Source organism: Anomaloglossus baeobatrachus, chromosome 7, assembly GCF_048569485.1.
Source record: "Anomaloglossus baeobatrachus isolate aAnoBae1 chromosome 7, aAnoBae1.hap1, whole genome shotgun sequence".
NCBI lineage: Eukaryota > Metazoa > Chordata > Amphibia > Anura > Aromobatidae > Anomaloglossus > Anomaloglossus baeobatrachus.
In genome coordinates, this window is record NC_134359.1 from 184,883,893 (window position 1) to 184,909,089 (window position 25,197).

The following is a 25,197-nucleotide window of genomic DNA, read 5'->3' on the forward strand; positions in this document are numbered from 1 at the left end:
AGCCTAGGTACCTTATTACTGTATTTTGTTTTACCCCTTAACCCCCGGGCAATTTTCCGTTTTTTTTTGCTCCCCTACTTTTGAGAGCCATAACTTTTTTTATTTTTCCGTCAATCTTGCCATATCAGGGCTTGTTTTTTGCAGGATGAGTTGTATTTTAAATGAAACCATACGTTTTACCATATAGTGTACTGGAAAACTGCAAAGAAATTCTAAGTCCTGAAAAATTGCAAAAAAGTGGGATTGCACAAATGTTTTAGGGATATTTTGTTCACCGTGTTTACTATATGTCTCGGTTTGATGCCTCAGGTCGGTACGAGTTCATAGACACAAAACATATATAAGTTTACTTTCATCTAAGGGGTTAAAAAACATTCAGAAGTTTGTCCAAAAAAAATGGCGCACTTTTTGCGTCATTTTCTGTGACTCGTAGCGTTCTCATTTTTTGGGATCTGGGGCTCAGTGATGGCTTATTTTTTGCATCTTGAGCTGACATTTTTAATGGTACCATATTTGCGCAGATGCTACTTTTTGATCACCTGTTATTGCATTTTGTGCAAATGTTATGACAACCAAAAAACATAATTTTTACGTTTGTAATGTTTTTGCCGATACACCGTGTACCGATCAGATTTATTGATTTTATATTTTGATAGAGCAGGCATTTCTGAATGCGACAATACCAAATGTGTGTATATTTATTATTTTTTTAACCCTTTAATTTTAAAGGCGGGATTTAAACTTTTAGGTTTTTTATTTTATTTTTAATTTTTTAAAACTTTTTTTTATTTTACTAATCCCCCTAAGGGGCTATAAGGATCAGCTGTCTAATCGCTCATTCATTTCTCTTTATTAGAGCTGCACAGCTCAGATCATGAGAAATGATTGTCTTCTGTAACAGCCAGTTCTCTGCCAACTGAAACAGGAAGTGAGTGATAATAGCACAAGAGTCAGCACATGACCCTGTGCTACAATGGCAACATGTCCAGTGGTCTGACGAAACTAAAATTGAACTGTTTGGCCATAATGACCATCGATACATTTGGAGGAAAAAGGGAGAAGCTTTGAAGTCTAAGAACACCATCCCAACGGTGAAACACGGGGGTGGCACCATCATGTTGTGGGGTTGTTTTGCTGCAGGAGGGACTGGTGCACTTCACAAAATAGATGGCATCATGAGGAAAGAAGATTATGTGGTAATACTGAAGCATCATCTCAAGACATCAGCCAAGAACTTAAAGCTTGGGCGGAAATGGGTCTTTCAAATGGACAATGACCGAAGCATACTGCCACACTGGTTACAAAGTGACTTAAGGATAACAAAGTCAATATTTTGAAGTGGCCATCACAAAGCTCTGATCTCCATCCTATTGAAAATGTATGAGCAAAGCTGAAAAGGCATGTGCAAGCAATGGGACCTACAAACATGGCTCAGCCACACCAATTCTGTGAGGAGGAATGGGCCCAAATTCCTACTGACTATTGGGAGACGCTTGTGGAAGGAGATCCAAAACATTTGGCCCAAGGCATACAGTTTAAGGGCAATGGTACCAAATACTAATGAAATGTATTTAAACTTTTTAATTTGCAGAAAGTAATAAAAATGCCTTAAAACATTCTCTCTCATTGTTTTGTCATTTGGCAAATATAAATAATTTTGGTAATCCTAATTGACCTAAAACGGAAAAGGTTTATTCTGATTTCATGTCAGATAGTGAGAAAAACATGCAGATGTGTCTTTTAGATGGTGTATGTTAACTTCTTGTTTCAACTGTAATTTCATGCAAAACTTGTTATATGAACCGGATGAGTTCTGAAGTGGCCAGCTGGATCTAAATTCCATCGAATACCTATGGAAAGATCTTAAAATCGCTATTGGGAAAAGGCACCCTTGAAATATGAGAGACCTGGAGCAGTTTGCATATTAGGAGTGGTCCAAAATTCCAGTAGCTTGTTGATGGTTATAGGAAGCGATTGATTGCAGTTGTTTATTCCAACGGGTGTGCAACCAAATATTAAGTTGAGGGTGCCAACAATTTTATCCATCCCATTTTTTAAAGTTTGGTATTAAATTATGTGCAATTTTCCTTTTTTTTCCTCAGTTTTTTTGAGGGTTTTTCTACCACACACAAAGCAAAAAAATACGAGTAGAACAAAACGTGTAATTGCAATAACTTTCTGTGAGAAATATTTTAGTTTATGGAACATTTTCAAGGGTGCCATCAGTTTTGGCTATGACTGTATAGAGAGAATTTGACATCTAAAAGAACTTTGCTATAAGCAATAGAAAGGTTTTATTTTAGGGTCTCAAGAATGGATGAGGAAGATGAAGATTAGTTTTGCCCTAACAAAATATTTGTTAGTCTAAATGGCCAATTAGTTTTTTGTAAGGTCAGTCAGAAATCTGAGTGTAATCCCAGATTTAGATAGGTTTCCCTTTTTTCATGAAGCAGTTCAGTTGTGTAATATTTTCTCCTATAATGAACACTTAAAACATGTTTTTGTTCCAGGTTTCGATTCAGTGGTCGAATCCTGGGTCTTGCTCTTATACATCAGTACTTATTAGATGCTTTCTTTACACGTCCATTTTATAAAGCCCTTCTTCGAATGTAAGTTTACTATAAGTTTCTCTGATTACTGTGTTGTTTTATTGTGTACAAATGGTAACATTTGGAAAATAACTTTCAATTTCTATTACATATGTAATGATGACATGAAAGTAACGTGCTGTTCATTTTCCACCATGAGAAAAAAAAAATAAAGAAAACAATTTGTAGAAGACCTGCTGGCCTGAGAAACATCAGATATCAATGCTAAGGAGGTCGTCAGGCGAAAGACATTGTGCACCTCTTTTCTTTGGTTTTACAACTTTTTTTTAATATTTTTTTTCCCTATTTTTTTGCCAATTTAAAATTTTAATTGCTTCACACCAAAGAATGTTATTTTAGATCTCTACATGACAGAAAACCGTCTTTTCCTGTGTACTGTAGATTTTTCCATCATGACTAAATTCAGAGAAGTTTTACCAAAAGCAAAAACACTAATTATTATTTTACTATATTATCAAAATATTAAGGTTCTCTAACCTCTTAAGGGGGCTTTACATGCTACAATATCGTTAATGTTTTATCGTCGGGGTCACGTCGTTAGTGACGCACATCCGGCGTCATTAACAATATCGCAGCTTGTAACACTTACCAGCGACCTTAAACATCCTCCAAAATGGTGAAAATCGTTCACCATGGAGAGGTCGTCCTAAAACCAAAAAATGTTAATGGTTGTTTATAGATGTTGTTTCTCGTTCCTGCGGCAGCACACATCGCTATGTGTGACACCTCAGGAGCGAGGAACCTCACCTTACCTGCGTCCCGCCTGCAATGAGGAAGGAAGAGGGTGGGCGGGATGTTCGTCCCGCTCATCTCCTCCCCCCCGCTTTGATTGGCCAGTCGCTTAGTGACGTCGCCGTGACGCCAAACGCACCTCCCCATTGAGGGAGGGAGTGTTCGGCAGTCACAGCGACGACGCCAACCAAAGTGAGTAAGTGACGCTGCTGTAGCGATAATGTTCGCTGCAGCAGCGATCACACGATATCGCATGCACGACGGGGGTGGGTGCTTTTCCGTACGATATCGCTAGCAATTGCTAGAAATATCGGAGTGTGTAAAGCCTGCTTTACCCCTGCATGCATCCCACCTTTCTCCAAATTTTTGTTGTTGAACACACTATATAATGATGGCTGCAGAGCAGAATAAAACTCTCTCGGTAGGTGAGAGGAGAGTCTGTAATAGACCTTCATATAAGCATATTTTAGGTGTGCACCATCCTGAGAAAGCAGGAACTCAAGAGGCGGGGAGCGGTGTGAATCTGCATTACTTTGTTTTCAGTGATCCAACATTATATTTATTGTTAATTTTAGATTTTGGCCATGTTAGTCATATCATTTATATACCTGTCCTTTATAAATTTGCAGACTTTGTGATTTGAGTGACTTAGAATATCTTGATGAAGAATTCCATCAGAGTCTACAATGGATGAAAGATAATGATATCCATGATATTCTGGACCTTACCTTCACAGTCAATGAAGAAGTATTTGGCCAGGTAAAAAAAAACCTTGAAACACACTTTGTAGAGTAGAATGTAAGATATACAATATATTCAAGTACATCTCAATACATTAGAATCAAAAATTTAATTTATTCCAGTAATTCAATACAAAAAGGAAATGCATATATTAAATAGAGTCATTACAAACAGAGTGATCTATTTCAAGTGTTTATTTCTGTTAATGTTGATGATTATGGCTTACAGTCAATGAAAACCCAAAAGTCATTATCTCAGAAATTAGAATAATTACCACAGAATACCTGCAAAGGCTTCTTAAGCATTTAAAATGGTCCCTTAGTGTTTTTCAGTAGGCTACACAATCATTGCTAAGACTGCTGACTTGACAGATGTCCAGAAGGCAGTCATTGACACACTCCACAAGAAGGTTAAGCCACAAAAGGTCATTGCCAAAGAAGCTGGCTGTTCACAGAGTGCTGTATGCAAGCATATTAATGGAAAGTTGAGTGGAAGGCAAAAGTGTAGTTGAAAAAGGTGCACAAGCAAACGGGATAACCACAGCCTTGACAGGATTGTTAGGAAAAGGCCATTTAAAAATTTTGGGGAGATTAACAAGGAGTGGGATGCTGCTGGAGTCAGTGATTCAAGAGCCACAACACAGGTAAGGACATAAGCTACAACTCCTTGTGTCAAGCCACTCATGACCAATAGACAATGCCATAAGCGTTTTACCTAAGCCAAGGAGAAAAAGAACTGGAATGTTGCTCAGTGGTCCAAGGTGAAAGTACATTTTGAATTTCATTTGGAAATTTAGGTCCCAGAGTCTGGAGGAAAAGTGGAGAGGCACACAACCCAAGCTGCTTGAGGTGTAGTGTGAAGTTTCCACAATCAGTGATGGTTTGGGGAGCCATGTCATTTGCTGATGTAGGTCCGCTGTCTTTTATCAAGACCAAACTCAGCGCAGCCGTCTATCAGGAAATTTTAAAGCACTTCATGCTTCTTTCTGCCGACAAGCTTTTTGGAGATGGAAATTTAATTTTCCAGCAGGACACCTGTCCACACGGCCAGAAGTCGCAATACCTGGTTTAATAACCACAGTATCACGTTGCTTGATAGGCCAGCAAACTTGCCTGACCTAAACTCCATTGAGAATCAATGGGGTATTGTTAAGAGGAACATGAGACACCAGACCCAACATTGCAGACAAGCTGAAGGCTGCTAACAAAGCAACCTGGGCTTTCATAACACCTCAGCAGTGCCACAGGCTGATCGCCTACATGCCATGGCGTCTTGATGCAGTAATTCATGCAAAAGGAGCCCCGGCCAAGTATTGAGTGCGAAGGACGTATTTATCAAGCCACATGCAAGGTTACCCTGGAAAAACTGTTGCTTCCTTCTGCTCAGTCATTGTTCCCCAACTCTGAGGATTGGTTTTTCCAGCAGGGCAATGCGCCAGAGAGCTAGGTCAATCAATGTGTGGATGAAAGACCACCACATCAAAATCCTGTCATGGCCAGCCCAATCTACAGACCTGAACCCCATTGAAAACCTCTGGAATGTAATCAAGAGGAAGATGGATAGTCAGAAGCCATCAAACAAAGAAAAACTGCTTACATTCTTGCACCAGGAGTGGCATAAGGTCACCCAAAAGCAGTGTGAAAGACTGGTGGAAAGAACATTATTAGTATTGTTGTTTCTAAATGATTATGAACTTGTTTTCTTTGCATTATTTGAGGTCTGAAAGCAATGCATTTTTTGTTATTTTGACCATTTCTCATTTTCACAAAATAAATACAAAATGTATTGCTTGGAAATTCGGAGACATGTCAGTAGTTTATAGAATAAAAGAAAAATTTACATTTCACTCAAAAATATACCTATAAAGAGAAAAATTAGAAAAACCTGACAATTTTGCAGTTTTTGCCACAGCTGTGTGTATATATATATATATATATATATATATATATATATATATATATATATATATATATATATATTTAATGTCTGTGTGTGTCTGTGTGTGTATATGACTACCATTGATGGATTCAATAATGGAAACTTCATGGTCTCCATTACAGTCAGTGGGGTTCGTCTGGCATTGTTTGTGTCTGTCTTGTGACAGATCTGCATAATTATAATCTTTTTCTCATAACAATATGTGATAAAACTTTTTTTTCAAGATTACAGAACGTGAGCTCAAACCAGGGGGTGCTAACATAGCGGTGACTGAGAAAAATAAAAAGGAATACATCGAAAAAATGGTAAAATGGAGAATAGAAAGAGGAGTTGTACAGCAGACAGAAAGCCTTGTGCGTGGCTTTTATGAGGTAAATGAATTTATTTTAATATTTTAGCCAAAGTACTTTTAGTAGTAGAGTACAGAGCCCTCAGCCAACATTCATTATATCAATGTTGGAACATTTGGGCCCCACAAAGCAGTAAAAATAGGTATCTCAATTCCCCGCTCATACTCACTGCATGTTCGGGTGACCAATCAAAAAACGCCAGTTCAGCTCAGATGATGTAATCCTAATTACAGCTGCATCACCTACTTTTATAAATGCTCTCTGTGTTAAGCGGGCTTTACACGCTACGTGTTAGGACCAGGAGGACGGGTAGGCCCAGGAGGTGGATCCACTGGACTGAGCACCTCACGGAAGGCAAGGTGCCCGGTAGTCGGAGCACTACGGGTAGCAGGGCAGTCCGTTCAGAGGAGTGGAGTGAAGAAGTCCCTGGGACCACGGAGTCTCTGAAGGTAGTCCGGGTGACGGAGCTCAGGTTCGGAGGCCGAGATGATGTCAGGCAGAGTCCGGAACCAGCGGAGCGAGGAGGTCGGTCATCACACGGATCCAAGGATCGGAGATGGTAGGGACTGACGAGATGGCGGACAGTCACCGTTCGGGGTTCTGGAATCGTCAGGACCGGTTGGCGAGACAGGAGCGACTCTACAAGAGAGATAGGTAAGAACGGGGACAAGGCACAGGGAGACCTGACTCCTAGCTTAGCAAACACGAAGAACAGGCCCCGCCCACTTGGAAAGGAACCCCCTATATACCCTGTGCCTGCATCTTCAATATCCTGTTGGAGGACGCTGGCCCTTTAAGAAAAGGTCAATGACCGCGCACGCGCCCTAATGCGCATGCGCGAGGCCCGGGTGCCAGAAGCCAGAGCAGGATGCGGTGTACAGGAGGCAGGAGTGGCGGGCTGGCTCAGGCTAGCAGACGGGCGCCGGGACTGGGGACTGGGTTGCCTGGAGGACGCAGGTGAGGGAGCATGGAGGCTGAGGACCGGGGGACCGGGGAGCATGGCACGGGAGCGGGGAAGCGTGGTTCGGGAGCGGGGAAGCGTGGCAGAGGAGCCGGGGAGCGTGGCAGGGGAGCCGGGGAGCGTGACAGGGGAGCCGGGGAGCGTGGCACGAGCACCGGGGAGCGTGACACTACGATATATCTAACGAGATGTCGGCGGGGTCACGTCGTAAGTGACGCACATTCGGCATCGTTAGTGATATCGTACCGTGTGACAGCTATGAACGAGCAGAAAAACTCACTTTCTCGTTCATCGTTGACACGTCGCTCATTTTCTAAAAATCGAACGTCCTGTTGTTCATCGTACCCGGGGCAGCACACATCGCTCCGTGTAACACCCCGGGAACGATGAACTGCAGCTTACCTGCGGCCGCCGGCAATGCTGAAGGAAGGAGGTGGGCGGGATGTTTACATCACGCTCATCTCCACCCCTCTGCTTCTATTGGCCGGTCGCTGTGTGACGTTGCTGTGACGCCGAACGTCCCTCCCCCTTCAAGAAGTGGATGTTCGCCGCCCACAGCGAGGTCGTTTGGAAGGTAAGTACGTGTTACGGGGGAGTTACAACATTGTGCGACGCGGGCAACAAATTGCCCGTGCCGCACAAACGATGGGGGCATGTGCGATCGCAAATGCGATCGCACAATACATTGTAACGTGTAAAGCAGGCTTAAGGCATACAGTGTTAGGACTTCTTAGCTTAGATTTTTAGCATATTGACATGTTTCTATATGTTTTGTCAGATATGCCTTGTTCTTTCATTAACAAAGCAGATAAGCTACATATGTGGAGATGTCACTGTCTCAAAGGCAAAACTTGACAACTGTAATAAGGAAAGCGTACAACCTGTATTTTGGCTGCAAAATAGATCAGGAAAAGTGTTGGGGAACACACATATGCTGCACTAGATGTGCATCACATCTCACCCAGTGATTGCATGGGAAGAGGAATCTATGTCTTTTGCAGTCCTAATGATCTGGAGAGAGTCAACTGATCACACTACCACTTGCTATTTCTGTATGGTGCCCTCCATTAGGAAAGGAGTTTCAAGGAAGAAAAAGTGGGTGGACTTTACAGTATCCAAACATTCCTTCTGCAATATGCCCAGTACGACATACAGATGAACTGTCGGTTCCAAAAGCACCAGAAACATTTTCAGTCAAGTGAGGAAGAAGAGATGTATGGAGGAGACAGGTTGTGAATGGCTTTGTATGTCACAGTTAGGGTTTTGAACTGGAGTCTTTGGGCAATGGGAAGTCAGTAAAGGAATTTGTAAAAAAGAGAAGCTGGGGAATAACATGGGACAGGTTGATTAGGCGGGCAGCAGAGTTTAGGATACTTTGATGGATAAGTCTGTTGGGGGTTTGAGTGAGATGGGAGAAATATGATGAATTCTGTTTTGTCCATGTAAAGTTTTAGAAATTGAACAGAGAAACAGGACATAATAGCAGACAGACATTGTGGGATTCTAGTTAGTAAGGAGGTGATACCGGGTCCAGAAAGGTAGATCTGTGTGTTGTTGGCATAGAGTTGATACTGAAAGCCATAGGAGTCTATGAGCTGTCCCAAGCCGAAGGTGTAGATGAAGAAGAGCAGTGGTCCAAGAACTGAACCTTGAGGGACACCTACAGGTAAGGGGCAAGATAAGGAGGTGGTATGTGAATGGGAGATACTGAATGTCCTGTTTGTTAGTTTTGAAGAGATCCAAGATAGGGCCAAGTCTATGATATCAGGAGATGAGAGAATCTGTAATTGGAGGGAATGGTCCACTGTGTCGAAGGCAGAGGACAGGTTTTCATGTTTTCAAAATTTTGTGTTTGTTGCTTATGGCAAGTGTTCTATGCATGCGGGAAAACAAAATAGCTGAGTCTAATGCAATATTCACAGTAACAGAGAGCAGAGGAGTGATAAAATTCTTGTTTCTGCAAGGAAAGTCCACGAAGGATATGTCTTTGGAGTGTGGGAGGAATCTGGAGAACCCAGAGAAAACCCAAGCTAATAGGGGAGAACATTAAAACTCCTTGAAGAGGTTGTCCTTTGTTGGGATTTGAATCCAAGACCCCAGCGCTGCAAGACTGCAGTGCTAGCCACCGTGCCACCCATAATGGCTGTGTCTGACCGTACAGGGACATGATCTGATCATACTACATCTCCTGGGCCGGGGTGAATGCAAAAGAGAGTATACAGACATTAAAGTACAGGATCATAGCTGATTATTTTTGTAAACTAAAACAGATCCCTGTCTATTTTAAAAAAAGAAAGAATAGTTTGCGATCCTGTTCTGTATTGTTTGTATACATTTTTACTTCCTCCTCGGTCCAGGAGATGTGGTATGATCAGATCATGTTCCTCTACAGTTTGACACGGCCATTACACAGTATATAGCAGGGGCATGTGACGCCCTGTCCTATCAGGTTGTCACAAGGGTGCCGTGCAATCTGCCCTTCTGCATGGTACCCGCTCCTACTTGGTTACGGGTCCAGTCAGTTTAGTGTTGCTACCAACAGGTGTACACAAATCCTGAGGAACACTCTGTACCACACCCACCAACCACCCATTGGGCAGCCTGAGGGGAATAGGGCCACCCAGATGGGGGGATGGAAGAGGGAGGGCAGAGATGTCAGTAGTTGAGTTGAGTAGAGTTGAGCAGTGAGACAGCGGTGACAGTGCAGGTCACGCTGTGGAGCTGGGCTCCTGTACCCATCCCAGGTGCCAGACGTTGGCCGGGCCAGAAGGAGCTGGAACCCCGGTCGCAGGGGTTTGTGACAGGGGGTACGGTGCCGCTACAGAGAGCAGGCCAGCTGCCTTGTGCTACAACCGGGCAGGGGCCAGGGCACGACGGGGTACGCGGACCCTAGGCTGGGAAGTAGCTTCACGCAGCCCAGTAATTCACCCGACGGGAACGGAATCTTCAGGAACCGTTCCCCACCCGCTCCAGAATCGGGGTACTAGCGCGACGAGGAGGATAGGACTTCCCAAAATCGTCCAGAAAATCCCAAACAGGAACCCTGAGAGCAGGCTCACCTTGTTAGCCACGCAGGTGAGCGGACCCGAGTAGCCTTAGGCGAAAGGGATCCTCCAAGTTACACACAGTGCGAAGGAACAAGGCTTCAGACCAACCAGCAACACCAAAGGGGCACGGACCCAGCGTGCTCGACCAAGAAAAGCAGAGCATTTCAAGAGTTTGGTTTACCTGGTGTCAGCGTCAGTGACTCTGGACTGTGTGAGTACCCAACATCCCTTCATCCCGACGGGTTCCCCACTCCATCCCATCACCGGGCCCCGGGACACCAAGCCCCTACCCACGGAGGGGTTAAAACATCCTGCTGCCTCAACATCGTCACCGGGCTCCCCAACAGCAGCGGTGGTCTCTCCTATTACCACTCACCGTGGGTGGCGTCACGAACATTATCCCATTCACCACCCAAAACAATCCCCCTTTTTATTTCCGAGTTAGCCGGGCAACCCCGCCTCGGATCCGGAAACCTCACGAGCCACTGCGAATCCGGGTCCGAGCAGCCCGTCGGCTGTCGCGGGGGTGGCACAGCCACATTTATAAGATTATCTCAAAACAGAAACATTTTATATAACACAACCAATTGTTGAACTTATTATTATTCCAAGATCTATTAAATAAAAAGAATTTTGTTTGTAAGATTAAATTCTTACATTTGCATCTAGACTTTTTTCCACAAAACTGCAGAGCAGTGAGCGACAAGCCCAGTGAGAGATTTCACCAAGATATTGCAGCTATGGGGAAAAGATATCAAGGAAATTGGAGTCCATCGATGCTTGCAGATTACTGCTGGACAATTGTAAGAGATGGTCTAATGCAGGAGTACAAGAGACAAGAAAAAGGAGTTGTCACTGAATGAGGACCACATTTTGTAGTACAATTTCTGTAACTTTAAAATTTGCAATGGCGTTTAGACAAGTTTTAGTTATTTGACTTATTGCTAAGTTTCCTCTAAATAAATATCAGAAAAGCATAATAAAATATTCTGCATCTTTATATTTGCAAAAATAATAATGTTTGAAAGTGCTGAAACTTTTACGCATTAATTATACGTAGCAGTAAAACGAAATCTCTTTGATATCAAACAAGGGCAAACTAAAAATTCTCATTGTCAGACTTGAATTCAGGATACCAAAATTAAGAAATGGCTCCTTTCATAACTGAACATGACAACTTTTGAAAATATGTAGAACAGTGTAATCGAGCGTGCCCCCTTTCCTTTCAGGACTGATAAAAACAGCCAAGTACCGGAATTTCTGCCAACCTTCATAGACTTTGGATGGAGTGGCAGGGAACACGCTTAAAGGGGTATTCTCAAAACGTTATCGGGAAGTTATCCAGTATCCCATGAATAGGGGTTAACATCCAAACTTGAGAATAGCCATTTAACTTCCGCTTGTTTTAACCTGCTTTTCTCTGCTGAAAAGAAAAAAATCGCTACCTCTTGGCTACTTTTCACAGTCTTTTATGATGAATTTCTAGTGTAATTGCTTTGATGAATCAGGAACAATTTCTTTAGTCCACTGTATTATATTGATGGAAAGCTTCTATAGGTAAATACTGAGATATGAGTGAATGTATAATTTCCAATCTATATTATAATGTGTCTATCCAGAGGTTTTTACAAGGATACACTCTACACAGTTCAATATTTTAAAAGGTCTCTGACTGATTTTCACGTTGTTGCCTCTTGCAGGTGGTAGATGCTCGCCTAGTATCGGTTTTTGATGCAAGGGAACTTGAGCTAGTTATAGCGGGAACAGCAGAGATTGATTTGGGTGATTGGAGAAATAACACAGAGTACAGAGGAGGTAAGGAAATGTTCAGTGAGGTTATTGCAAAAATTCATGCCCAGCTCTGGTTTATAACCATGCTGAAGATTGTATTAGTACATTTTATACTGTTAGATTCCCTAATAATATTCCATATAAGCAAAATGTGTCCACTATCATGAATATAAAGAAGAAATGCTTGGCCAACAGATACTTCCATACATATGCACACTCTGGCTGACTGTGCATGTATTTTCACTGGGGAGAGGGAAGTAAGCTGCTGCCATACGTTTCTAGCGGCAGCATATTTCCTGCAGAAACCAAAGGATTGAACGTTGAAATACAACTTGCCCGATTCTACTTGTCTCCAGTATCAGGTTTAAAAATAGGATGTTCATGTTTTCCGGCCTTGGTGACAATGACTTCAATTAAAAAACTGTGTCTGCATCCTGACTTTTGATAAAACAGAAAAGTGGGACTGGCTTTTTTCTATTCTGCTCATTAATAGAATTGTGTTGCTGACCTTTTTCAAAATGATCTAAACAGTGAAAACAGACATTTCAACATGATGGACAGAACCATGTTAGCGAGGCCTAGCTGCAGTTGTATCTTGTCTGAGAGGTTGTTACGTAAAGGGAACCTATCAGGAAACAATTTTACCTCCCCCACTACCAAACCATTAATATGATTGTGTGGCCCTTTAAAAGATAAGCCAATTGAACCCTTTATAACCCCAAAGTGCAGCTCCACTATCAATAAATTACATATGGACGTTGTGTCTGGAAGTGCATTGGAAGGTGACAATGCACATATAGTTTCTCAGCCTTACGCTGTATGTCCTACCTAGCAGCACACTGCCCCGGCTGATTGACAGGTTATTTTTTCTGGTACACGGCCACTAACCTGTGAATCACCTGTCAGTGCGATTTCTTCATCCTGGTGCAGCACTTTCGGGTCATAAGGGGATCAACCAGCTTATCTTTTAGAGAACTATACAATGTTGTTAATGGATTTTGGGGGGTGTTTAAGATTTCTGACAGGTGTGATGTAAATTATTCCAGTAGCCACAGTCTAATGCTTCTCTTCCATTACCTCACCTAACTTCCGGTTCAGGTAGTTCGTTAGCATTAATAAAGTTTTTTTTTTTATTTATTTATATATATGTAAAAAAAAAATTAAATTTCCATGAGCACCCATCTTAAAAAATATCCTTTAGTGTATTTTAATTTGCATTTGATTGTATTGACATATTAACTATTTATTGGCCGTAGGTTACCATGACAATCATATTGTTATAAGATGGTTCTGGGCAGCAGTTGAACGGTTTAATAATGAGCAGCGACTACGATTGCTACAAGTAAGTGTTAACCTGCCAAACTTTATTGGTAAATGAAGAGTTGAGTAGATGCATTGCACAGAGTTCACTAATTGGTTTCCCTTGCATGATGTCTCTATCGGCAGGGTTCACAATGATGATCTTCTGCCAGATTTGGCAATTATAACTTTAGTTGATGTATTTATTCTGAAAAATTAAGTTGTGTCCCATAGGGTGGTTATGTCATCACAAGAAGATTCAGCCAAGCACTGTATGCCTCCCTTCCCATGTGCCAAACTGTGAGATATCAGTCAACCCAGAAGGGTAACTGGCCATCAACCCAGAAGGGTAACTGGCCATCAACCCAGAAGGGTAACTGGCCATCAACCCAGAAGGGTGACTGGCCATCAACCCAGAAGGGTGACTGGCCATCAACCCAGAAGGGTAACTGGCCAGCTTGACTGTTCAGGAGAGAATCCCAGTGACTTCCTACTACAGTTGTAATGCAGGGATTAAAGTTACATTTTTCCTTTTGCTGCAAGTTTTAGTCTTATCTCAAAATAATTTACTTGTGATTATAATTTTATTATAATTCAAAGTAAAAAAACACATTGTGTAAGTAAAAATCTTTAGTCTTCGTTACATGTTGCTACAATATTTGTAATGTAGTTAATCAAAACTGTAAACTTATTTCAAATCTGTTTTATCGATGAAACTGTTGTCAACATACAAACATATCATTTGTGCAATTACAATACATAAACATAATTTTCTCAATGCCGGGATAACATCCAGAAATTATTACATTACTAAATTTCTTGGAATTCTTCAAATTATCTTTGTGCTATTACCATATAACCATTGATAAATTATAGGTCAGAATTCCAACTTCTTTTGACTTCCCGTACCTTAATATACTCATTCTCATTGTATGTCTATTGTCTTTTGAATTACTGATAAATCTTTTCATATAAAAAATGAAACTAGAAAAATGCAGATTAATGCTCAAAAAAGAAAGAAAGAGGAGGAAAGATACAAGCATAAAGAAGAGGAAATTAGAGAGAAGGGGCGAGAGGGGGGGAAAGCAAGAAAAGAAAAAAGGGGGGGAAGGAATGAGACTCCCCACCGTTTCTCAGTTCAAAAAGCTCGGCAAACTCTCCACAAACTCTGGGGACTCCATGAACATAATCCATGGTCCCCAAGCTGTAGTAAATTTTTTTCTACTCCCATTTAGTTCTGCTGTCAGCTCCTCCATTCTCTGGAGGTTTGTCATCTCCACCAACCAATCCAGCACCGTAGGGCATCTAGTCTGTTTCCAAAATTGTGGGATAATCATACGGGCAGCTGCCAGGCAAAATCGCAACATGTCCCTTTTTGTGTTTTAATAGCTCCTGGGAGCATAGAAAGAAGGGCAACCTGGGGGGACTTTTCTATTTCACCTCCGCTCATCTTTTTGTACAGGTAGAACACTGAGTCCCAAAAGGGTTGCAGCTTAGTACAGCTCCACCATATGTGTTGCATTGTACCTGTGTCTGTGCCACACCTCCAGCACACATCAGACACAGAGGGAAATATAGCATGTAATTTAGTCGGGTAATGGTACCATCTTGTGAGAATTTTATAACTTTTCTCTTGAGCGGCGCACGCCAAGGAAAGCTTGTGGGTCCACAGGTACGCTCTGCTCTAATCGTCCTCTGGAATATCCTCTCCCAGTTTCTCTCCCCACCTCCAGACAAAGTGAGGTTTATCCACCCTATTTCTCTGGTTCAGCATTTTATAAATGAGCGAGATGCCATGTCCAGGTGATGACCCCTGTAAAAATACTTTCTCAAAAGGAGTGGGGGGTGTCCTCATCCTTCTCTCCCTGTCCTGGTACGAAAGGAAAGATTTCAACTGCATATATTCCATCCAGGAAATCTCTCTCCCTGTGGCCTGCATGGAAGTATAAGTTGGTAGGTTGTGTCCCTGGAGTACGTGACCAAAACGAGTATCATCCGCCCGGGTAAATCCCCCGAATCTATGGGAGTGGAGTCCTGGGGGGAACTTCTTATTACCAAATACGGGGGTAAGTGGGCCCTGCTCCTGAGAGAGATCCCTTTTTTATCTCTCCATCCCACATCCCCATCGCTGTCCGCGTGAACTCCATTCCCTTCGCTATCTGGATCCTACTTTCTTTCTCTAACCATGGGAGTAAATGTAAGGGAGTTCCCAGCATATCCTGTTCGATCACCACCCATTGTTTCGAATTCCTATGAAAATGCCAGTCCAGTAATCTCGTTAGGATAGCTGCCTTGTAATATAACTGAAAATTTGGGAGCTCCGGCCCCCCCGTCACTTTTGTGTCTAGTCAGAGTTTTAATTCCTGTTCGGGGTCTCCTGTTTCCCCAGACAAACCCAGACAAGGCTGTCTGGATCTTGGAGAAGTAACTTAGCGGTAGCTGTATGGGTATTGTCTGAAACAGGAACCTCGGTAACACATCCATTTTTATAGCGTTTATACGCCCAAACCACGACAATCTCTTTTTGTCATATTTCTTTAAGTCCCTGATTGTCCTTTCTAATAAGGGGAAAAATTGTGATGTACAATTTTTGCTGGATCCCTAGGTACCATAACTCCCAGATATTTTAAAACTGACGGTTGCCACTTAAAAGGGAAGTTTTGTGATACTTTCGCAAGGTCTTCTGCCGATAAAGTCACGTTCATGGCCTCTGATTTGGAAAAATTTACTTTGAAGTTGCTTAAGTTGCCAAACTCTTCGAACTCCTTGAGCAAGGACGGGAAGCATATGTGTGGTTGGGAAATGAACATGAGAAGGTCACCCGCGAATAGAGCCAGTTTACAGTTCTCCCCACCCGCCTCTATCCCGTGGATGCTTGTGTTGTCTCTAAGGGCGACCGCAAGGTGCTCCATGACTATGACGTATAACAGGGGCGACAGTGGACAACCCTGTCTCGTTCCATTGTGGACCAGAAAGGATGATGATAGAAATCCATTTGTCCTTACTTTTGCTGAGGGTCTCGTATACAGGGACGCAATTCTACCCAAAAATTTCTGACCCAAACCCACCTGTCTCAAGGCTGCCATCATAAAGCTCCAACTGACCCGGTCGAAGGCCTTCTCCGCATCCACTGAAAGTAAACACATGGGGAGAGACTGAGCCTTCGACTGAGCCATCAGGAGGAACAATTTGTTGGTGTTGTCCCGTGCCTCCCGGACTTTCACGAATCCCACCTGGTCCGTATGTATTATCCCAGGCAGGGACGGGGCAAGTCTGTTGGCAAGTGCTTTAGAGAAAAATTTCAAATCTATATTAATCAGTGAGATGGGTCTGTAATTTGTAACCAGCAAGTGGTCCTTTCCCGGTTTGGGGATAACACATATGTGTGCTTCAAGAGACTGTGCTACCCACTGGGAGTTTTCAGATATGGAGTTAAAGGGGTTATTGTTACACGTCGTGGCTCTCTTATTGCAAGGAATGAGGTGGTCCCCCATTCCTTGTCGGCCACAAGCCCTCCTGCTCAGCAGCACCACAGGTCTGGGAGACTGCGCAGTCTGCAGGAGTTGCCTTCTCAGAGACACAGCAGAAGGGTGACACCTAGTGGTTCTCCCCTTGCAAGGAATGGAGCAGTCTCCCATCCCTTGCCTGCCACGAGCTCTCCTGCTCAGCATCACGGAGGCTCTGGGAGCTTGCGCAGTGTGCAAAGAATAGATGCTCAGGGAAGCAGCAAGACTTCCCATGTCTCTGCACATTGTGAAACCGGGGATCCCGCCTTTATGACCCAGAGGCAGGAAGATGAGCATGTGCTCCTCGTGACGTCTTCTGATTCGCTCACTGATATCACACTGCCCCATGACGAGGCTGGTGATGTGCTGAATCCTGACTGGCTGGGCCAGGACGTCACGAACCCTGATTGGGTCACGCCCATCTCGCGCCCGCCCTTGGGTGGAGCTACACCTCCTTAAAAGCTCCCCCTGCCATCATGGCGGTGCGCGACCGTCCTTCTATGTTTGGATGTCTGGCAGCGTGCTGCCACGCCACTGCTTAGGCATTATTGTCTTTTGTGGGCTTTGCCCTTGCTGCTCAGGCAGCACCTAGTTTGCAGGTCTTGCCCCTGCCTTGCTGCTCCGGCAGTATCCCGTTTAGCAGGCTGTGTTCCTGTCCCAGGTGAGCTCCTCGAGTCTCTGTCGGACTCACTTGGTTTCTGAAGCACACGTGCGTGGGCACCTCTGTGCTACCCCCGTGCCATATTCCTGTGACTCCCGCTGGCACACGTGTGTAGGCACCTCTGTGCGTCCCCGTGCAACAGGTACACCGTACGAGAAGCCCCGAGCCATACAACCCTTACGGGTTAGGGCGGACCGGTGTACATAGATCGTCTGTGACGTTCCAGACGATCACTAGCAGCAACCCGCTCACTCTTTCCTGACCATAGCAGCGGTCCCTTACACCGCACAGTGGACCTTGACCGGCGGAAGCTGTCCATTTCCCATCTTGGCACGCTTCCCCGGGTCCCCCTCGTAACAGGTTATCCAGCTTCTTTTGACTTTTTTTTTTATTACCCTATTGGGCTACATTGGGGCAGGTAAGTAGATAGTGAGCACTTTCCTGCCCTGCTGTCAGCCCCTCTCCCCCAGCTCAGAGTGGTCATGTGACCGCTCCTGCCGTGATTTTGCTGCTTCCGGTCATTTCATGTCAACATGGGCAGGACCATGTTGACATGCAAATCTGGAACAGCAGGTCGCCTCCCTGCTGGGTGGCTACAGTGCGATGAGCCCCGCCCCCCCTTCCCTGCACCCTCCCACACATTCCCCCGCACCCCGTATTCTCCCCGCGACCTCCCCCTGCACTGCTGTGGGGTCAGTGACCTGGGGGAGGGGCCTGGCAGCGGCTGCCATGGTGTCAGCGCCAGCACCGGGCCCCCTGCTCAGGATCGCACATTCAAATGCACCAGCATCACAGATCACAGATGCCGGTGTGATGGGGTGTACAGCAGAGCAAGGAGAGACAACAGGCCGAGGGATGATCCAACAGTTTTACTAACAGGAATACAGGAACAGCACACGACAAGTCCAAATAAAACAGATTCGGGGGCACCTCCCGATAATCCAAAGTGCCAGATCACGTCGTAATAGTCCTTTTCAGAGTCCCAGAAATCCCACACAATCCCCATGGACGGCGAGATCTGTCCGCAGAATCAGATCTCGCTCCCTTCCTCTTCAAAGCTTAGCTCCCGACTGCACTTAGAAACAGGAGTGTATTGTCTGAGCTCGTGGGCCCGTCCCTCAAGGGTAGGGGTCTATGCAATGGTTGGGCCCACAAGCAGATTCTAGAAGGTTGGCTCCGAGATGTCTACAGGTTTGTGTAGTTGGCGTTATCCACTGCTTACGAAACAATGGGAAGTTCCCCTGGCTGTGTGGACAAGAGATAATTGCATTATGGGCCCAGAGACACAGGAGATGGGGAGAAGGTATGGTTACTTACATCCCAAGACATTTCAAAGTGTTCAGTAAGTACAACCAAAGGAAAGTTACATCACATCCTGACATAGTATTACAGCAAATACAGTGAGAAGGTAAAATACATCACATGGCATCTTATACAAAAAATATGGGATGGAGAAAAGCACATACATCATGACAATCCCTTTCCCTCCCAACTTGTGTACGTACTAGGGACCTCTACAGGTCGCTGGTTAAGTACACGCAGGCATGGCTGACAGGACTCAAGGCTAATCTTGCCTGGACAGTCCATCTGCATTTTGGTGTTGGCTGCCTCTTCTATACTGTATGGCAAAGTTATAGGGCTGCAGAACCAGGCTCCATCGTAATAAGCGTCCATTGTCCCCAGAGACTATTCAGCCAGGTGAGGGGATTGTGATCAGTAACCACAGTGAATTCTCGCCCATACAGATACGGCCTTAGTTTCCTAAGGGCCCACACTACAGCCAGACATTCTTTTTCAACAGTTTCATAGGCCACTTCTCGGTCCAGCAGTTTCCGGCTGAGATAGGCGATGGGGTGCTCGTCCCCAGCTGCAATCACCTGGCTGAGGACAGCTCCCAGTCCATAAGCATGTTGTTGATTTTCTGGTCCTGAGGAAGAGGTCCCTGCACCTTGAAACGCGTAGACCTATGGAATAAAAGAGTGATTAAACTATCAACATCTCTACATCTTATTTGGCGGATTGCGCGGGTTTAACCCCTTTTTCTCCTCCTACACTGAAGACTTCTGCACGTGGGGCCTCGGCAGCCGCCATTATCCTATGCTATCTACGGTGGTTGTGACCCTTCACAACCATTTTTGGTGAGTGTATTTATCTATATACTAACCTGTACTTATCTGGTAAAACCCTATCAGCGCTTCTGTTTTTTAGCACTATTAGTCCATAAGCAGAGGCATCCTCCTGCACAATGAATCTCCTCTTGTAGTCTGGAGCAGCCAGGACAGGATCGCAGATCAGAGCGTCCTTCAGCCGGTTAAAAGCCTCATCACATGCTGGAGTCCAGATCACCAGCCGGGGCATTGTTTTCTTGGTCAGGTCGGTAAGAGGCTTGGCCACAGTGCTGAAATGAGAAACAAATTTTCGGTAATAACTGGCAGTGCCCAGAAAAGCCATAACTTGTTTCTTAGTTTGGGGTACAGGCCAGTCTCTAATAGCCTGGATTTTGGCAGGCTCAGGACGGAGCTTCCCTCCTCCCACTCTATGCCCTAGGTACTGGACTTCACCCATCCCCAATTGGCATTTATCTGGTCGAATGGTTAGGTCGGCTGCAAGAATCAGGTCCAGAATAACGGCTACTTGATTCAGATGTTCCTCCCACGTCTGGCTGAAGACGGCGCTATCATCCAAGTAGGCACAAGCAAAGTCACCACATCCCCGGAGGATCTGGTCCACCATTCTCTGGAAGGTGGCCGGGGCATTTTTCATTCCAAAAGGCATGCTTAGAAATTCATACAGACCAAATGGCGTTATAAAAGCGGACCGTTCTCTCCCTTCCTCCGTTAAAGGGATCTGCCAGTATCCCTTTCTGAGATCCAAGATAGTGACATATCGGGACCCAGCCAGTCGGTCTAGAAGTTCATCAATACGAGGCATTGGGTAAGGATCGCTGATGGTATGGTCGTTTAGTCACCGATAGTCCACACAAAATAGAGTACTCCCATGTTTCTTGGGTACTAACACCACAGGGGAGGCCCAAGGGCTATGGGAGGCCTGGATTACCCCAAGCTTGAACATCTCCTCCAGTTCGTGCTGCATGGTGTTTCGAACTGATTCAGGTACCCGGTAAGGAGCCTGTTGTATGGGACGGATGCCCTGAGTGTCCACATGATGTTGGGTGACGGTTGTTCGACCTGTTTGGGATGAGAAAGCAGCCCGTCTCTGTTGAAGCACTTCCAGCATCTGGATTTTCTGTAAGGAATCCAGGTGATCTCCCAGGGGAACCTGTTCCACAGTGGATGGGGCTCTCGCTGCTTCCACGAGATCAGGTAGAGAATCCTCATCCTCTTGACCATCTTCTGTAGCCAACCGACAGCTTGCTATCATTGGAATGTTCCGGTCATGGTACTCCTTAATCATATTCACATGGACAGTCTTTTGTCTTAGCCCCTGATCATCTAAAGCAAGAAGGTAATTGGTATCATTCAGTTTTCTGAGAACCCAGAAGGGACCCTCCCATGTGGTCTGCAGTTTATTCTGCCGATGGGGAACAATCATTAAGACTTGTCATTCTACAAACTCCCGATAGCGTGCTTTACGGTCATACCATGTCTTCTGTCTGGTTTGAGCCATACGCAAATGACTCTGGGCAAAACTAGCAAGTTGGGCCAGGGTTTCTCGCAGCTTTAGGACATAAGGGACAACAGGGGCTCCTGTATCTTCAACTTGCCCCTCCCAGTATTCCTTGAGCAGGGTTAAGGGTCCTCGGACCTTTCTTCCATAGAGTAGTTCAAAGGGGGAGAACCCAGTGGACTCCTGGGGAACTTCCCGATAGGCAAACAAGAGATGGGGTAGGTACTTCTCCCAATCTGAATCTCTGTCCGTGAAGGCCCTCAGGATATTCTTCAGAGTGCCATTGAATCGTTCACAAAGTCCATTTGTTTGGGGATGATACGGGGTCGTTCGGATCGCTCATACTCCACAGGTATGCCACAGACACTGGACCAACTCTGACATGAACTGGGAGCCTTGGTTCGACAAGATCTTACTGGGGAATCCTACTCTGGTAAAAATAATAACCAAGGCCTCGGCCACCTTGGCTGCAGAGATACTTGACAAGGCCACGGCTTCTGGATATCGGGTGGCATAGTCCACAACAGTGAGAATGTACTGCTTTCCAGATTTACTTGGTTTAGCCAGAGGTCCAATGATATCAACAGCTACTCTTTGAAAGGGTTCTTCTATTATAGGGAGCGGTTGCAGGGGTGCCTTTGGGTGATCTCCGGGTCGCCCTCTACGCTGACATATGTCACAAGTTCGGCAGAAATGCGCCACTGCTTGGGAAATCCCCGGCCAATAAAAAGTTTGAGTCAATCGTCTCTCGGTGCAGGCTTTGCCTTGATGGCCAGCAGTAGGAATGCCATGAGCCAAGTGTAATTGAGGAATTCTGTACTTCTGAGGAACAATCAGCTGTTTGCTATAAGTCGAGGGCTTATCTAGGGAGTCGGCATTGGCAACCCGATACAGAAGTCCATTTTCTCTGATAATTCTTTCTCAGTTCTCCCCTAGCTGCCCTATTTCAGCTCGAGCTCTAAAACTAGCAAGGGTGGTGTCAGTCTCTACTTCTTGTCTAAACTGAATTTTATCCCAAGTAACATTCATATTATCCCCACAAGAAGGATCACTCACCGGCTGTTATGGCAGTTCTGGTGGCCTCATTTCCATGGATGGGTTGTACACGTCCACATGGGCTGCTCTCTTGGCTTGACTTCTGGTTACCACACCGACAAAGTGGCAATGAAGATTCCCCACATCATTTCCTAGAAGAACGTCTGCAGGGAGGCCGCTCATCACACCGACCACACATTGTTTGGCCCCAAAGCCATAATCCAGGGTCACACTCGCTCTTGGAATATATCTCTGGGTACTTCCTGCCAGTTCAATGGCAATTCATGGTCCCTTTTGAATTGCTTCTGGTTGAATTTCTCGGGGATTGGCTATGGTGAGGAAAGCCCCAGTGTCACGGAAGCCAACAACTTTTTGGCCATCCAGCACGACCTCCTGTAGATGTTTGTGCGTAAGATCAGAAGAACAGGTGGCTGGAGCTCGCACCCCATAGATTCCGGATAGGGGAGCCAAGATAACAGAGTCACTTGGCAATTCATCAGGCACAGAATCCAGCTCTTCTCCTGGTGAAGGTGTCTGTAGATAATGAACAGGCAAAGGCGGTCTGTAGCTGTTCTGCCTCCGAACACCTGGACATTGCATTTGCATGTGCCCAGGCTGCCCACATCCATAACATCTGCGCTCTGGGATTCTTCCTCCACGTCGTATTCCCAAAGGTGGAGCAGGAGTAATGTGAGGCACAGTCACACGAAGGTCCCCATGAGTTGACGGTCTAGGGCAGTGATGGCGAACCTATGGCACGCATGCCACCAGGGGCACGCAGAGCCCATTCTGCTGGCATGCGTGCTGTCGCTTGTTCCTGCCGGTTTGATCTGCTAGTGCAGTGGCGCCGGCAGATCAAATCTGTGTTGGAGCGGAGGAGACATTTCTCCTCGCTCTCACACTCCTCCTCCCCCATGCCGCAGTTGTGTTGCCTAGGAGACGGAGGAGCGTCAGCGCCGGCGTAATGACGTCTTCTGGCCGCGTGGGAACTGAGGACCCAGTGGCGCGCAGCGAGAGAGCGGGTGCAGGAAGGTGAGTTGTGTGTTGCTTTTGTTTTTTATTTTTTTATAACTCGTGTGCGGCTGTGCCAAGGTGGGGATGGGGGAACGCACATGCCAGCATGGGGTGGTGATGGGGGAACGCACATGCCAGCATGGGGTGGGGGTGGGGGAACGCACATGCCAGCATGGGGTGGCGGTGGGGCAACGCACATGCCAGCATGGGGTGGGGGAACGCACATGCCAGCATGGGGTGGGGGAACGCACATGCCAGCGTGGGGGAACGCACATGCCAGCGTGGGGTGGGGGAACGCACATGCCAGCGTGGGGTGCGGTGGGAGAACGCACATGCCAGTGTGGGGTGCGGTGGGAGAACGCACATGCCAGCGTGGGGTGTGGTGGGGGAACGCACATGCCAGCGTGGGGTGGGGGAACGCACATGCCAGCATGGGGGGGGGACACGCATGCCAGTATGGGGGGGGACATGCATGCCAGGATGGGGAACAATGCATGCCAGGATGTGGAAACATGCATGCCAGGATGGGGAAACATGCATGCCAGGATGGAGGAAACATGCATGCCAGGATGGAGGAAACATGCATGCCAGGATGGAGGAAACATGCATGCCAGGATGGAGGAAACATGCATGCCAGGATGGGGAAACATGCATGCCAGGATGGAGGAAACATGCATGCCAGGATGGAGGAAACATGCATGCCAGGATGGAGGAAACATGCATGCCAGGATGGGGAAACATACGTGCCAGGATGGAGGAAACATGCATGCCAGGATGGAGGAAACATGCATGCCAGGATGGGGAAACATGCATGCCAGGATGGAGGAAACATGCATGCCAGGATGGGAAAACATGCATGCCAGGATGGGGAAACATACATGCCAGGATAGAGGAAACATGCATGCCAGGATGGGGAAACATGCATGCCAGGATGGGGAAAGCATACATGCCAGGATGGGGAGACATACCACGATAGGGTACATTAACCAGGAGGGGGTACATGCCAGGAAGGGGGACATTTACCTGGATGGAGGTACATTTACCTGGATGGGACTAAATTAACCAGGATTGGGAACATTTACCAGGATGGAGGACATTTACCAGGAATGGGGTACATGCCGGGATGGGGGAACATTTACAAGGATGGGCAATATGTCAGGATGGGGTTCATTTACCAGCATGGGGGAACATGCCAGAATGGGGTACATTTACCAGGATGGAGGACATTTACCAGGATGAGGTATATTTACCAGGATAGGGCCATGATGGGGACAAATATACCAGAATGTAGGAAATATATATCAGGATGGGGACATGTTTACCAGGAAGTGGCTAGGAAGGGGGGACATAACTACACAATGAAAGGGGAGGGGAGCAACTCGTACGTCTTTATGGGATTTGAAGATGTTCAGACTTTGAAATGTAGATGTGAATTACAGGGTGACACCTGATTGCATCCCATGCAAAAATCTCTGTCTAATATGCTGCAATTTTTTCCAGAAAGATCAACTGCTGTGTCTGGAAAGGGCAGGGGCTCAGCTCTAATGTGTGGTAAGCAGGCATGAGCGTGCTGCCCTCTGCTGAAAAGAAGATGGCAAAGGTAAGGTTAAAATCAATTATTTACATGATAGGATTGGTTGGCACTTCGGAAAAAAAATTGGGTTTAGGGCTACAGTTTGGGCACTCGGCCTGCAAAAGGTTCGCCATGACTGGTCTAGGGTGATGGTGAACATTGAGGCCAGAAGGACCAGGGGCCGCCAGCGTTGTTGGGCTGGTGGTTTTTTTCTCACTGAGTAGTAGTTTTTTCTACTGAGGCTTGATGGTGAGAGCCTCATCAGCTAGAGCTGCAGCTTCCTCCACAGTGGCTGGTCTCCTTTCATGCACCC

General features: G+C 45.7%; 1 protein-coding gene across 5 annotated transcripts in view; it reads left to right on the forward strand.

The window, feature by feature from the left end:
• The window catches only part of HECW2 (HECT, C2 and WW domain containing E3 ubiquitin protein ligase 2), a 453,200-nt gene that overhangs the window by 395,897 nt on the left and 32,106 nt on the right, over nucleotides 1-25,197 (forward strand). For all 5 annotated transcript variants that reach the window (XM_075317832.1, XM_075317831.1, XM_075317833.1 and 2 more), the window contains 5 exons: nucleotides 2,511-2,609; nucleotides 3,971-4,100; nucleotides 6,245-6,391; nucleotides 12,079-12,193; nucleotides 13,426-13,511. In XM_075317832.1, coding sequence (XP_075173947.1) covers nucleotides 2,511-2,609; nucleotides 3,971-4,100; nucleotides 6,245-6,391; nucleotides 12,079-12,193; nucleotides 13,426-13,511 — 577 coding nt within the window. The remainder of the gene's footprint in view (nucleotides 1-2,510; nucleotides 2,610-3,970; nucleotides 4,101-6,244; nucleotides 6,392-12,078; nucleotides 12,194-13,425; nucleotides 13,512-25,197) is intronic.